The sequence below is a fragment of the Antedon mediterranea genome, chromosome 5, assembly GCF_964355755.1.
Source record: "Antedon mediterranea chromosome 5, ecAntMedi1.1, whole genome shotgun sequence".
Classification (NCBI taxonomy): Eukaryota; Metazoa; Echinodermata; class Crinoidea; order Comatulida; family Antedonidae; genus Antedon; species Antedon mediterranea.
Window position 1 is genome coordinate 25,781,241 of NC_092674.1, and position 17,543 is coordinate 25,798,783.

Consider the following 17,543-nt stretch of genomic DNA (forward strand, 5'->3'; position numbering starts at 1 on the left):
ATCGGAAAGTGGGGATGGGGGTGGGGATGTAGGACGCTTTAGATTTGACGTTATTGCAATTATTTCATTAATTTTAATTAACGCCGAAATTTATTTAGACATTATTTGGATGGTTTTGATAATAATAATAATAATAATAAACGCAATACGCAGCGCTGACCTAATTTAACTACAATATGCGCGTTCGTAAACAAAATATGTATGACGATAATATATCCTGGTTCGATGTATATAATAGCAAAATAAGATATAACGCTGGGTGTGGTTTTAATATTATTATACCGTTTATAGATAATTTTCATTACAATAGAATGAGATTTCCATAAACAGAAAATGATTATTCGTTATGCGCAAACCAGTCTGAGTAGTTAAGTATTGCATGATGCGGGGTCGATGAAGCGTATAATGTATGCAACTGCGTCGCCGCACGGCCGATGCTTCCTACCCTCGCCTTTTACCTGTTGGTACCCGGATTGACCGTGCATACTATATCTAGCAGATAGAACCATGGGAGGTAAGTCTATAATTATTATTATTTTCTAGCGTTATAATTACTAAAATAATTTATACACACTATTATTCATTAGAGATCATGATTTGGATCAAAATATTAGTTTAGTACATCGAGTTGCATTTGGTCTTTAATCAATGTTATTGTTTAAACAGCGTTTCGTAGCAAGACTGTTTATGTTTGTTTTATATATTCTTTGGCAGCTCTATATGGCGTTGACATTTTGATCATTTCAGCGCGTCATTAAAATGATAAGTCATACATTAATGCGCTTTGTTTGCGTCTAAGTTTCTCCGCAATACCTTTCCGTGTATGCAGACTATCGGAATACTAGTTATTTATTATGCAGCGAAACGAATACACATCTGATGATTCACTTCACAATCGTAACTTTCAACTAAACCGATGTAAATGAAAGCATTTTAGTTTAAAGAGCCTCAGAGAATGTATAGGATTTGTTTATGTTTTTTAATAATTTCTTTTTTGATTCAAATAAATTCGTATAACCAAGGACTGATCTCTCTTGATATAACATTGCGTTCACTGCGTCTGTGTGCGATAGTAGGCCTATACGTACATTATTAGACATTGTGGTATATATAATACCGTATGCGAGTCAATTTGTTTTTCTATCATATATATAAGTTGAAACAAATTTGAAATTATGTGTAGGCCTACAAAGTTTACAAGGTCGAATTTTCGTTAGGTAGTGAGGAAGGGATGTTTAGGGTCATTACATTTTCTAACTAATTAATATTAATGAGTGCGAGTGACATCGTAACTTCAATACCATGACGTAGTACGCTAGGCGTTTGGGCATCTTAAGGTCTGTATTCACTATCAAACTTTATGCGACAAAAAAATGTGATGTGCCCATTATATGAACATGATGATTTCATATCACTACCATATTTGTGCATATCACTACCATATTTGTGCATATCACTATATTTGGCCACATCACACTTGCTTTTTGTCAAACTAGTTTGACAGAGCTTTACATATATTGTTATACAGTACGATATATATTGTACGTTCTTGGTTGCCAAAATAAATGTTAATGAAATGAATAATTATGAACGATCGATGGGGACTGTCAGCGCCAACACAACGCTGGCTCTGTAAGTCAGCTCTTTTAATTAAGGTATTTTATTTCCATTGGGTACGCATTCACTTAATGCAATAATGAAATGAGGTAACATTACAGAGGTGCCGATAACCAATGGCTCTCATGTAAATGCATGAAATGTAATTGGAACACGACTACTGTTAATTATCCGTTCAAATATCACGCCAGTCCGTGGCTTGTTGAGGGTTATCTGACAAGAGGCATAGGTGGAATCGAAGGGTCACTTCGTACCGTAGGCCTACAGTGTAGCCTACCAATGTTTTTAATTACTATACAAATTTTACAATAGTGTGACACAAAATTACTCTGGTAATATACTTATAATTTTCATATACTAAGCATATTAGAAAATAAAAATTCATATTATTAATAATATTCGTGATGATATGTGATAATATAACAACAGGAAATTATCGCTCATTATGCATAATCATACTTCAATTATGAAGAAACATTTAATTCATGTCAAAATACAATAAAAAAGAAGAATTATTATACAGTCCTTTTGGGAAGGGACGGGTCAACGAGCTAAATGACATACAATAATATAAATTCTCAGTTTAATACGATACATCTTGTAGGCCTCAATCATAGTTGTTATCAACGCTGGAACAAATACAAGCAACACTTCTACACATCGACATGATTGCTCCTGAATTAAAAAGAAAGTTTTACAGTATATTTAAATAAGCCTGTGGCATATTGGATGCTAATTGTTATTTTAATATTGAAAATCTGTATTCATAAAAGTCTATACTTATTGCGTTGAGTTATACTGTGTTCATACAGTGAATAATAATAATAATACATTACACATAAGTATACTACAAAACGTATAGTTTCCATTTATTTTTGTTGTTAGCCGAAACCGTTCAATTCATTTCAATGTAAATGTTTTTTATATAATTACAAATGACAATGAATTTATTTACTTACTGACTTACTTAAAACAATTCGCTTAATAATCTATTCAAATTCTACATCAATTGACATGGTATTTGTTCTAAACTAAAATTCAACTTAATTTACTCTTAAACAAACGATAACCGTCGCAATATTCAAATATGGTCTACGTACACCGTACGCTATTATAATAATTGTTATTATAATTATATTGATTCTGTTGTAGGTACTGTTATATTACAAGCATTATTCACACTTAGTACACAATGCATTATCAATAGCTTTCATTTGACAGTTTCCAAATAAAACCACCCGTCCGCTGGATCAAGGAGATTATAGTAAAAGTCCATTTATAACCATGATGAATTAGTTGGTAAACTAAACCTATGAGAGGCCAGTAACTAAATAAATATATTAACGCTATGATAACAATATGTTAATGTTTTATCAAATTGTTAACTGATTTGCAAGTTTTTTGTCAGTTTTTACGAAAAAAAATTGCCACTAAGAATTCTGAAATGCAAAGATATTTTATTTAGGCATATTAATTATTAATAGCATATGATAAATAGGCAAAAAGGCCTATGCATTATTTCGCCTGATTATAACCGACATGTAGGCCACTATATTGTTACGGTATTGTGAGACTAAAATATCATCTTTAAACCAGCCGAATGTCAGTACTGAATCTATTTCCGTATCATAGGAATATTTAGTAATACAACATCACATGTGTTTAACACCGCTGGATCAAGGAGATTATAGTAAAAGTCCATATATAACCATGATTAATTATTAATAGCATATCATGATAAATATGCAAAAAAGGCCTATGCATTATTTTGCCTGATTATAACCAACATGTAGGCCAATATATTGTTACGGTATTGTGATAGTTAAATATTCTCTTTTAACCAGCCGATTGTCAGTATCTAGTAGTAACTTAACTCTGAACTAACCGTACATGATACAGGAGGTCACATGTGATATAAATGAGATGCTGTATTACCAAATATTCCTTTTTGTTGTTATTTACATTAATTAATATAATAACTTTCGTATTCTCGTCTATGATATGTGAATGCATAGATTTAATGTGTCATTATTCTAAAGTTTGCGATCTCAAAAGACAGAATTAGCAGTGTAGCATTTTCATTACATAATCCTAAGACGCGGCCATTTTAGTAAGTAACGTCAATGCTGCCTTATGCAAAAACATCAATATGGACGGATACGATCGGTAATAGGTTTCTGCTGACGAAATGGTTTTGTATAAATAATTAAATAATGAATGAATAAAAAGATTAATTAATAACCACAACAAATAACTAACCATCATTTCGAGGCCACACTGTATGTATAATTTTTATGTGTTTGGTAATGCTCGTTAAACGTAAACGATACGATATTATGAGCATCGACCTACCAATGTTAGTCATAATATGCATACTTCAATCGAGCTATGTAATAATAATATATAATGTATTAATGTACTGATAAGTGCTATTATCTAGTATCGTATTTTATACATTATAGATAGCATATGCATCGTTGTCTACATCGGTTAGTGTTAAGTGTATTAAGAAGCTTTGCTACAGGGAACTGATGCAGTTGAGATGAGATTCCCTTGGGTGCGCACTGGGCCGGCTGGGGAAGATTAGAAATGTAACCCTGAAGCGTAGTTGGGTTTGGCCTATCATACCTATTTTTGGCCTATATAAGTAGGGGGCTCAGGTGAATTTAGTGTTAATGCGCTTGTTTTATGCCAAACGTTTTGTGTATGGGCATTTTGTATTATGGCGCAACACGTCTAAACTTCACCAAGCATTATTACATGCGTCAAAGCCGGTATCCCCAAAATGTTACCTATCTCTCAATGTGTAAATTACTACTAGGACTATGGTAATGTATGACCGACCAATATTCAGCTCAAAAGCTCAAAATGAAGGAGTAGAACCTATGACAATGTCAATACAAGTATTTATGACGGAACACGTCGATTTGACTCGCACCCATTATTGAAAAGGCATCATCAAACGATCCAGTCCTACGGAAAATACATAATTCAATTCCACAATTAACTTTCTGATGGCACAACAATTGCTGGCTTTCATGGTTGACATTTTGAATTTGCATTTCAATCTTTCGGAGCCTGATTGCTGGAATTTAATTAAGGAGTGCGTGTGTTTGTATTGAATTGATTTGCGTTTGGTTATAAGTTCAAACCTTAGTATTTGTATCAAACCGTTACTGTTGACTTATCATAATTAATTGGCGAGCTAATTTGCCCGTCTTTTGAACTCCAGTGATTATGAACATCACTTTAAACAACAACGACCATTATCGTGTATAAACATGTGGTACTATGTATTTATTTATTTTGTGCTATTTATCATGCCGTAAAAAATGTATAATCAACTTAAAGCAGTGGTATTGAATCCGCAACCATAAAATCACCACAGTTTCAATGCTCTCTTCGAATGGTGTTCGAACAAATCTTATCGGATATGGGGACTTCCCGGAGGTTCAGTACGCGTGCACTTTAAAGAACCTAGTGCAACTTTCGGATAGAAATGTACTGATCCATCTCACCTTCCGTCGTTTATAATAGGTGCTACCTTGTGGATCCGTGGGATCTATAGAGGACCAAATAAACCGCAAATGTCCTCAATTGATACAAGGCAACATCAACTGACTATTACGAGTCAAGGCGAGCTCAGTAAATGCAGTTCGGCATTCTCTCGGTTCTCTTACGTAGACTACTGTTTCTTAATTGTATTATTACGTATTTATTAGGATGGTTCTCTGATATAGTTTCTTTTTTATCTATTTGAAATATTAATTTTACCATTCCGTTTCGAAATTTTAACGAGTTATTATTATCCATACAACCCATTCACATGCACATTATAACCACTTCCAATTATGATCTTCGCATAATTTTATAAGCGTTATTAAATAGTTCATCGTCAAATAACTGAGAGATATACATACACACGGGTTCAACGTTTCTACAAATCGATTTATATTTTATTAGCTTCTACCAAGCTAGGCCTAGCCTATTGTTTTCTACCATTTGCAGTTCGTTGACAGGAAACGAGTTTTAAGTCGATCGTCAGGCCCGCCATGTTGTTTTTAACGCACAATTAGAAAATCGATGTGATTTCAAAGCTCACGGATTAGAACGATTGCAATTCAAACAAAACAATCATTTAGCTAAACCAAAAAAAAACAACACAATAATAAAACAGTTTAAATAATAGAACAGAAATTTTAAATGTAGATAAACTCAATCAGCGAAGCAATGACGTTTAAAAAAAAATTATAACAAATATACATTATAATAAGAAAAAAAAACCATAATTATAATACAACTATACATCAAAACAATCATGTTATGAATACAGTGTAATGGAATAGTGTGATTAAACTTCTTATTAATTACGTTGAAAATATTCATCGCCCTCCATGTAGTAGGCCTAGTCTTAAAGGCCAGTTGCGGGCAAAAAATTTCTATTGATCATACATTCCAATAATTATTGATCTATAGTTTCCCATATGTTTCATAATTTTTGAGATTTTGTTTGTGTTACACGAGCTTGTTGAAAATAAGCGCTTTCTTATCAGTGGAGGGATAGTTCAAATTACACAGTAAAATCTCTATTCTTTTATACACAAATTTTGTAAATAGAGAGGCATTTTAAAAAGCTATGAAAAATAAACGGTGTGGTAAAAAATGTTATCAGATGACTAACTATAGGTAATATAACTTGAATTTTACATTTCTAGTATTTTTATTCAACTTCAGATTTTTATTTTCATGCTAAAGCAAAATTATCCACCGTATATCCACCATCTTTTTTCACCTTCTAGGGAGTCACCAGACATGTTATTACATAGGTTAAACTACCTAACTACTGAAAAAAAGTCTTCTTGGTTCTTATGACAAATTTTTGCCAAATTTTGTATTTGACCATATTAAGGGAAATTCATGCTTTTTCGTCTTGATTTCTGTTACAAATATTTGATTTATGTACAATTAACCAGATATTATATTTAAAATTCATGCCTGTATCTGAGCTTTAAAGCTTGGTTTCTACTTGGAAGCAACACAATGACGTAGGCGCATGAAAGCAAGTGATATTGACCTATCACAAGCGACAGTTCGGATAATCCATCTCATCGTGATTGGTCAACTCACTTGCGTTGCGCTAACGCCATTGTGTTGCGTGGGAACCAAGCTTTAGCGCAGACAGCTGGGAAGATCTATCGCGTCGTGATTGGCCTAACGACATGCGTTTAGCTTACGTCGTTGTGTTGCGTGGGAACCAAGCTTTAGGGAGTAAACTGATCAATTTTATATAACAATATTATTCGATATGAGTATTATTGATGAAGATGTATAATATGACGGTGATGGATTATGATAGGCCTAGCAATGTTGATACAGATTGTTATTGATACCACATGCGTAGACAGACATTGTCTCTAAGTCGCGTCAACAACGAATTGCTAATATATAATCATAACAATGAATTTGGTAAATTATTGATATTTAACTGGCATACATTTCTAAATAATTTTTATATAAATTTCAATACAAATATTATATTACATTATAATTATTCCAAGGCAATTATTTCAATACTGTCATCTTTAAAAAATCAATTTACATTGCTTGTAATACAAATACAAATGCAAATATATGGTAGTGACTTAGAGTAAATAAGAAAGCATAAATCGATACTTTGTTGACTATACCACATATATCATCTGTTTGTTCCTACTATAGCTATACTGTTAAATGAAGTTAATGTTTTGTAATGTTATTTTGATGATCTGCTTTTTAAAATATATTTATATTTTACCTGTTTTTATTGTATATTTATATTTATAATGTACGACTACGGTTTCAGCCATCGGCTGTTTGTGTCATTTGACTTTTTTTGAATAAAGATATACCGATATATTGTCAATAGTACCTCAGAAATCAATACAACTTTGCTAAATAATGCATACGGTATTGCATATAATTATAGAGCACTTTGACATGAAGTGGCATGCGTTTTATAACAGGTAAGACCTATACACAATTATCGCATGTCATTACTTTCAACATTGGTGAAGCATAATCGTAATCGACTTGACTAAATCAAATTGAGTTATCGTTATTATTGTTATGATAAGTTTACAGAATTGCATTGGTAATTACTGTGCTGCCAACGACATAGCAATATGTACATACAAGATACAGTCGAGTCGGTACACCAATCGATCGAATATCTCGATCGTTGACGCTAAGAGAAAAACAGAATTGAACCAATAATGAATTCTAAACGGGAGACAGATCACTATGTCGGTCGGGTGATCGGTTGGTCGGTCGGTCAACACTAACTCAAATTTGAGCACGCGACTGCAGTCATGTATATGGCATTGGTAAAGACCGAAATCACCTCCTAATCAAATAGATCTGCAGGGCCTATCTAAGTAGTGGTTTCACTTATACTGAAGTCACGAGATAGAAAGTATTTGTTTTAAAACTAGTTCATTCTTATATAGGGCCTAAGCAAGCTCTCAATGCGCTGTACATAAATTAACATAGACGAGAAGTGGCAATAATCTAAATTATTAAAGATCTTGTTTGAAAATGGTCTTGAAGGAGTTTAGAGTTTTGAATGGAATCATTAATCAGTCATTCAATGGGGTATGCGGTACCTCGGGAACAATTTTATTTTTCGTACATAAGTTGGGGACTCAAATAAAGTAAAAAGAAGTTGCTCATGGGATTCAAACCCCATACATCGACATGTAAAGTCCATAGTCTCAATCCACTCGACTACACAGACGGCTCGACGGAAAGAGTTTGCATTAGCGAATTGTAGTTACGTCACACCTTATGGATATGAATAATGAATATTCATGTTTATTTTGTGACGTTTCATGAGGGGTCTCCAACTTATTACGAAAAGAAATATCGCACCCCGGGATTCGACAACACCCAATGGAAGACCCTCCCATCAATCCGAACCGATTCGCTGCTCACTTTTTAAAATCTAGCCCAGCTACATTCATCGCTGCGCGTCATTGTCACAGTCCTACAGGTTATAAAGACAACTCCCTGGTTAGAGCATCAATAACTCCATGCTTAAGTGATTTTTTGCGAATCCATTTCTAATTATTCATCATGCTCAAATAAATTACCCAAAATGAAATAATCAATAAGTACCGTGGAATTAAGACACGTTCCAGGTAAACAAAGGACTGCTCACGACGACCCGGGAGTTTAATGGTAAACACCAATCAAGTCCCTGCGCAAATCGCTAAGGTTATCAATATTCATAAGGTATTTAAGATTGAAGATAAATTACTGCGCAAAATCGTGTGCATGATACGACGACGATGAAAATCGCCCAGGGCTAGACAATTAGCGCGCATGCAATCTAACATACAATTTTGACAGAATACAATCGTGTTTTTACAAAATGAATTCTGTTTGAAGATGACGAAACTATATACGTTTTGAAGAAAAAATTGCAGACGGGCTCTGTGCTTAATTTTTACTAGTATTACAGCTCATAGAACTGAATAAATGAAAGAAATTTAAGTCATGGTCAATTTATTCTATCAACCGTTAACCTAGAGTCGTCTTATTATGAAACAGTATATTAAAAATATTTCTGTATCTCATTATTAATATTTCCATGGAACATATCTGCAACGTGATATACACGAACACATTATATTTCATTGTTTTATATTCCAATCGTAAGAGCAAAGCAAAATATAAATTGAAAATAAATTAAATAAAGAATTTGATTTTTACTTTGTATTCTTATAAACATTTGTTACTGAATAAATTGATTAAAAAATGATTCTGTAGGCCTGAATAAAATATGTTGTACTTGTATTAGCAAGTATTTACTATTTGTCATATCATCATTAGCATAATATAAACTAATTTTCGAAAATATAAACAGAGCATCATATTAGACAGCTGGAATTAAAATTAACTGTAATAATGGAAAAAGAAGCGCGTGTGCGTTTTTATTATTATCAGGTATGTCAGTTTACGAATCATCATGTAACTCGCTTCCCTCCCCTCCTATCCCACCATTATTAGGTTGGTCGGTCGGTTGGTCGTTCTGTTGGTCTGTAAACACTAGCTTGAGCACGCGACTGCAGCCATGTATATGGCCTTGTTATTATTATATACTTTTATTTTAAAAAATTGTAGCAACGTTACAACTTGTGGCCAATAGTCAGATTGCGTGTAACCTTTAATACAGGCTTTTAAAGATATAAAAAAAAACCACCAACATTTAAAATACATAAAAAGATGAAACTATAAATAAACTGATTCTATTAGTAATGCCACATCTAAGGTATTTTCAAAGAGTTTCCTCAAGTGTGAGTTACTCTCTAATAATATGCTGGGATATCAGTATGCATGTTTAGATTCAATCGATCCAATCCTAGTAATAATAACGATTGTGTTGTTGGTCTATGAAGAAGAACCTACAGATAAGAAGTGCATTTAATAGGCCTAATAAATCTGCTTGGCTCTCCCTTTATACATGCATCTGTCTCAGTTATCACGCAGGGAAGTACTCGTAAGATCTACTTCTAGATTTAAGTCTAATAGAATGGTACTATACCTCCTTGAAATAAGTGTGCTTTTACTGCACAAGTAGGCTTGTATAGAATAAGATAATTTCTTCCTGATAGAGAAGTGTTTATGCTTACCTAGTGATTTTACTTATTTTGAAAGAAGGAAATTCTTCACACAAACGATTTCCAAACAAAAGTACCACGTATGCCCTAATTCTGCAAACCAGAATTTATAATTGACATTTAAGTAAAACATGATATCAAGGCAAACCACATACCTCGTGATTTTACTTATTTATAAAAAAGGAAATACTTTACACGAATGATTTTGGCCTGCGTCGATTAGTCTGTTAAAGTAGGCCTTAATATAAATTTCTATAGAGTTGTCCGATCATTAATACACACGGCATTGCTAATATATTCCAGTTGAAAGGAGGCCAATGTTGTAAGATCTGCTGCAGGAGTTGCCAGAAAAGCATAAGAATGCCCGCTAAACTGCCTCACGGTCTGTGTAAACATGGTACCTAAACCTTCTCGAACTTAGTATCCTATGAGCCTGAAACTGTCCTGACTTTGTTTAACCTAGGCCAGTCTCTTAGGCCTTCTCTGTCGAGAGAAATTAAGATTTTGGATTTTTAGACCGAACTCACTATCCGATTCCCAGTGCTGTATCTCCATACTGTCTGTCTCCGAAGTAGCATAGGAATATTTTGTAAATACGTCAGCATCTCATTTATATCACATGTGGTGATAAGGGTTAGGTTACTACTAGATACACGTGAAACACATGTGGTGCTGTATTACCAAATATTCCTACGGAAATAGATACAGTTTCACTATATTTTACTTACTTTATTTTAATCTATATTGTTATCGTTATTTTACAGTTAACTGCGGTAGTTGTTGTCATTGTCTACGGAGGGTTCCGTACCTGTCGTTAATAGCTGGAATAATCTTTACTGCGGCTTCAATTTATCTTGGAATTAAAATCGACGGTGCGATTGATATTTACCGTAATGAGTTCAATATTTCAGACGATGAACCTGATTTGAAGGAGGATGTTACCAAAATGTAAGTAAAGATAAAGTCAGAGACAATTTAAACCATTGCTCATAAAGTTCACAAGACTTTGTAAAATCTAAAACAAGTCAATTAGAACAAGCGAAACAATCATCTTCACAAATAATTCCATATCTATTCATTTAAAACAGGACTATCTAAAAGTGTTTGACTTATACTTAGTTCATTGAGACTTTGATACTTTAATCCTGATTGTAATTGTAGGCTCTACCAGACATGTTTACCACTACGCTGAAAATAATATGTGCCACTATATTTTATGATTTTTAAACATTTTGTTTTTCCTATTGTGAAGTTTACACTGTTATTGTTTAATATTAAGTTTGAGTGATACACAAGGCAAATTGATGGTTACTTCCCTCATTGGTAACGTTTAAACTATTTTTACTACTACAGCCTTGATTACATCGAAGATGGAACATTATATCTAATCATTGTAACTGCCGTGTTTGTGGCAATTGGTATTGTTGTGGCGTTCCTTGAGACAGGACCTACCAGAATGAAGTATTGCATCGGCAAATGGAAAAAGTGCTGCGGATTATTCTGGACCGATGTGGTAATTAATTGGTTTTTTTATATTGAATAGAGATTTTAACTGGATAGTATTTGGCAGTTTCAATCCTAAAGAATATCAGTATCCCTTCAACTAATCTCTTCAATTATTCAATTATCAATCGAATCGACACAAATTAGAAACTTTACAAAAATAATTCAAAAAGACAGGTGCAAAAGGTCCTATAGTCCTTTTTGTCTTAATGTCTTTTTCTGAAAACAACACTTTCTAGTAAACCAAAACTTGTCTGGTTTAAGTGTATTTTAAATGTGTTTGGGGCGTTTCTTTTTTCTTTTGTGAGATGAATTTCATTTTATTTCCATTTCTATACATTTCATTACACTTCAAATCATTGTAATTGGAAGTTTCTATAGGAAACTGAAAACTTATTTGGCAATAAGAACACTATTGCCTTCATGTTGTATCAGTTTCTATATATTTCACCATACAAAAATAGCTAATCTTCTTTATTTCTATTCGAATTAATGTATAGGCTTAGTAATTACATTCACATTTCCTCCCTGATCACAGTATATGTTTTGATTTTTAGCTGATTGGAGCCACGTTTCTGATGTTTTTAATATGGCTGTGTGCGGCTGCATGTGGAACTTTTTATGCGGCTGGTGTTTACATGTTGGACCAGTATTGCCAATCGGAAAACGGAATGACTAAAGTAGCTGTTGTTGATCTAGATGTTTACGGTGAGTATAGTCGAATTTTCCACAACATTATACAATGAAATTAAGTATACTTGCCTAAAATGAATAGATTTTAACCATCTCTTTCCTTAGGATTTTCAATAAAGATAGAATAATTATAACCTTTTTCTAAAAGTTCCAAGTATGTTTTAATGTTGATAATCTTTCTGAGAAAAACTAAAACTTTAGTGTTCTACTAATCTAATGTAATTATTTTCTAATCTGTTCATTGTATTTGTTTGCTTTCTCTTTCATATACAACCTTCCTTCAACGTTTCTTGACAAACCTAGATATCTACCACAAACATTACCATTCTAAATACATTTATTTTGTAGGTGAAGTTATGGGATTTGCTCAAAATCCTGATGCCATGAGTGCTAGCAGACTCTGCGATTCGGTAACTATAATATTATAATCTAATTATGTATGTAAGTTGTGTTAAATTACAATTATTTCAAATGGGATTAAGATATTATAATAAGAAATTGTAATTATTGTGAAACGTTATGTTCATTTAAGTGTAGTACACTCATCATGTATTACAAAAGTAATTCTGAGCCCGGTCAAAAATATCGGAGGATACGCAGAATAGTTTCGTGTAGTCGCGTTGCGTTGCGTGAAAACAAAAGGTAGTAATAGTCTACCTCTAAGTGAAGAAGGTAGGATATTAGTGTTTACGCTATAAACAAAGAATTGTGTTACGTATTATTTTGTTTAATTTGTATTTTTCTTTAAAGATGAAAGATCTGTGGAATGATAACTTGATTTGTTGCTTGGTCTCAGCAGGTGCTATCGTTATTTCACAGGTAGGTTCCTACTCATTAAAGATTGTATACCGGTACACATCGTATGTGTGTGTATAGTCTAGGTCCTAGATCGAAATTACTAAAAGGATGAATAATTTGGCACATATATGGCGTTTCATACGTATAATACACGAGCTCGTATTTTCGTAGTATTCGGACAAAAATCGAAACGTCGACATAAAAAAGACAACCAAAACTACAGACTTGGGGCAATAGATGAGGTGTATAGTATGATGGAAGTTTTATTCGACGTAGACTTGCCATAAGTCTCGATTTATTGTTTCTTACCTAACGTTGAACACAAAAAAAGAAACCTGACAGACCGATCAACCGATTCTGTATTTCACTTGATACTGTTCTTGGGCAACATAACTTTTAAAGGAATTTGCAGAAATGACAAAACAGTGTTTTTAAACCAAACTATTTTAGCAGTAGAATTGGACACAGTGCCTGGGAGTATTATTGCAAATCTTTACTTTATTGTAATTTAATTAAAGTAATGTTTTTTTTATCAATGCTTCTAGGTGCTTTTCTTAGCAAGTCACGTGGCCAACCACAGCTACCTGAGACTTCTTAAGCCATCGGAAACACTAGAAGGTTTGGACGGTACTGCGATGTCTAAAATGTAAAGAAATGGTCAGAAGAAGCTCTACTTCAATCTTTATACGTTTCAAATTGTTTTTGCTGCTGTTGTAAATATTTTGTCGATTTACACAAGTGTGTTGTGCGCATGTGCACGGTTCGTTACGAATCTGTTTAAGATTGGTAGCTATGTTAGTAATTTGAAACACTTAAACTATTTTTTGGGATGAAACTCAGAAACATCGCAGAGTGGAAGAAAGTTTTTAAACTAAAACTTTGTAATGTTGGTAGAATCTATAATGAAGTATTACGAATTCGATTTAAAATATATTGATTCTATGTTGGTGGTATGCCTTAACTACCTTACCGGATCTTATAGCTTTGACTATTTGGTAAGATCTAGATAATTGAATTGAATTACGGTAGTTTTTCATTCAAGGTGCATGAATGCCACGGTTCATAAATTACGTCAATAGCAGGTCAACTGTTTTTATATTCGTATTTTCACTAAACGCTGGCCTCTGATAATGCTCTCGATGCTCAGTTGCTCAATTAAGGCCCAACAGCTTTAGACCTAACACACAGCAAACTTCTAATTCTAGCCCAACCCCATTCTAATGAGTTCTAATCGCCCAGTTCGCTTTAACATCCTGGTGGTGCTGCGATTATTATGCCTAGAGTGTATTTTAATGTTCACATTTATTGTTCATTAATTATTGCATGGATAGGCCTAAAACTTTACTCTTCGCTATAATCAATCTTTTAAAACTGTATTTACATTTTTACAATTTCTATATTGTTTATATTTAGATTTTTTAAGTGACAAGACGGTGATATTATTATTGATAAATATTCAGAATTTAATTGAAATTTCGAGCTTTAAAAAAAGTGCGCAATGACGGATTTCTATATATGAGATTGATTTTTTTAAATGCTGTTTTAATGTGCCAATTTTAAATGTTTGTTGCACTTATAATGAAAGTATAGCTTATTGTTTAGAAATCTGCACGGCAAAGTCAAAATGGAGCCAATTCTCTCGGTACTGTATGTATAATTTGTTATAGTATCAGGGCAAAATTCTGTATACAGCGTTGCATTTGTAACAGGATAACACACCTGTATCATACATAATACAGGCTCAACATGTAATATTGTGTACAGAATTTGCCCGTGATACTGGACATACAGTACAATAAGATAATCCCATGAAACTATATTAATTGTAAATATTAATGAATGTAGGCCTACTGTAAATCATGTAAGGGTCGTACTGATAAGTATATGTTAGTATCTCATTGGCTAACATCAGACAAAGAACAATCCACATCAGCAGCGCAATTAAGTATGCTACATGTTTTTCTTAACATCAATATGGTGTGTAATGAATAAATTATTGGCATACCAAATAAGGCTGTGCGTGTGCACGCACGCACTGTAACTCACTCATGCGCATCGGGCATTATCTTTAGCAAAATTTTGGCTATTTATACTTGCATCGTGTTAGTATTTGTAACGAGTATTGTACTACTGTCTTGGAATGAGAAGAATATTACAATTCAGGTTATATGTGACATAGTATTAAATTGCAGTATGTCTAATTTGAAAGGTGTGTGTTACACAATGTTGTATTAAATATTCAGCTATTTGCACGATTAGAATAATCCGTACATTACACTTTAATCGCATAAATATATATTATATATAACAATTAAATTTATAAATACAAAATCCTATATTGTTAGAATTATTGTATAATTAAATATTAACATTGTATTTGATTTAGCTAATCAATGACCACCCGGTAGTAGGGTAAAACTAAATTTAAATAGATTAATTAATCAAAATACATTAGTTATTAATAATTCTTATATTAGCACGTACGGGAAAAAAAAATTAGATTTATTATGCACTGTGGGTGTCCAGCGGGGTAGGGTGGAGGAAGATACAAACATAACAGGCGCTATATTGAAGTTGAATTTCTTCTGTTTTAAGATGTTACAAGCCTCGCATTTAAGATGATTTCCAAATTAAGGACCGTCCATAACAACTTATATAAATTAAAGTAATTCTGATGGGTCGAGTTGCTTCACAAACTACTTCATTGAAGTGTCTAGATATGACATTGAACTCGACTTTTAACTATTTTTTATCCTGCCAGTCACATCGTAGCCGAGATCTCTTCCACCTCTCCCTTGCTGGACACGCCTAGTATTTACAGTATTACAAATTGCTGGACAATGAAAACGGTTTTTAAAATGATAAATATTTTTGAATAAGGCAATACTAATTGTATTAGGGATTCTTTTATATTATAAGATAAACATTTTAATATCAAATTATATATTCATTCGACGAATCGAATTACACGGTACAATTTTTATAGGGAATTTATAGTAATAAACTTTTTAGGAAATGTAAAAGAAACAGATCGCCATGGAAATTCAGAAAACTAAAATAAAGTGTTTGTAAATATTTCATATAACAATGGCTGTATTCTTAATATTGTTATTAAAACTATTTATTGTTCAAAATGATGTTAGTTGCATGTATTTTGTTTGTTTTTTTGGTGACATCATGAAGATTAATGATTTGCCCGGTAATAAGCCGAACCTCTTTTTGTTTATTCATAAGGATATCAATTGAAATAGTTCACTATAATATATCTATGGTTTAAGACAATAATAGAGGTGTGATGGCGCTAGTTACAATCCGTTATGCGTGATCAATTAATAGAATTACGTACCCAGATATAAATACCGAAACGCGGGATTCATTGCAGGTACGGAAGACCAGTGTACGTTATGCTAATGGTAACAAGCCAGGTACTGTGTATGTTGTAAATAAAGTACGAATAAATTTAGCCAATTTTCGTTATTTTGTAGGCCTACTACTTGTCAGAAGCTTATTGATGCGATGGCTTCACTAACCATTGGTAAACGATCTTCCTATATCATTGTTTTGAGGATAGTGGCGAAAATTTTGAAATATAACTTGCGTTTGAAATATAAATAATTATACCTGGAAGAGCTTTTGCTATACATTGAGACGACACTGTTGCATAGGAAAAATGCAAGTTTTAACTCTGAGGTCTAAATTTGAAAGCACTATTTTGTGACGACGACGCCTATTCGATAGCGCGACCTATTTTGAAAGGGGGCGCTCGGTCGAAATTGTCTGTATTTTTGCAAACTGTTAGGAATAGCCTACTCGTAGAAATACTATGATACGATAATGATACTTTGTATTCTTGGTCTTAGTTTCCCTGTATAATTAGATACAGAGATCTACATTTGCATTTAGATTAAAAATGCAACATCAAGGTGCCTTCAGTCGACAGAAAATGACGTCAGTCAGAGTTAACGACTCGTTTCACAAAGAAAATCTGAATAGTTATAATTATTCATTAGATAAAAAAGCAATTAAACTATAATGACATTTCTTTGCATAATCTGTTTTAAATTGCTTGATTGTCGGCAAAATAACATAGGTGTAGGTCGATATAGGTAAGTCAACTCTTTGAACATTACATTGCGTCTATAAATATTATTATAATTATGAATATATATTATTCTTTTTTGACTTTAGAGAGGACAGTAGAACAAGGGGCCATCAATTCAAATTAAGAAAGCCAAGAGCCCGACTGAAAATCAGAAGCCACTCCTTTTCATGTAG

At 33.0% G+C, this 17,543-nt stretch overlaps 1 protein-coding gene across 1 annotated transcript; it reads left to right on the plus strand.

The window, feature by feature from the left end:
• The first annotated feature begins 422 nt into the window (after positions 1–422).
• On the plus strand, positions 423–16,704 carry LOC140050095 (uncharacterized). The gene is made up of 7 exons (XM_072095115.1): positions 423–514; positions 11,039–11,222; positions 11,628–11,787; positions 12,335–12,485; positions 12,819–12,880; positions 13,221–13,289; positions 13,814–16,704. The coding sequence occupies exons 1-7, from the start codon at positions 508–510 to the stop codon at positions 13,916–13,918; spliced, it is 738 nt and encodes a 245-aa protein (XP_071951216.1). The 5' UTR covers positions 423–507; the 3' UTR covers positions 13,919–16,704.
• Positions 16,705–17,543: the final 839 nt, after the last annotated feature.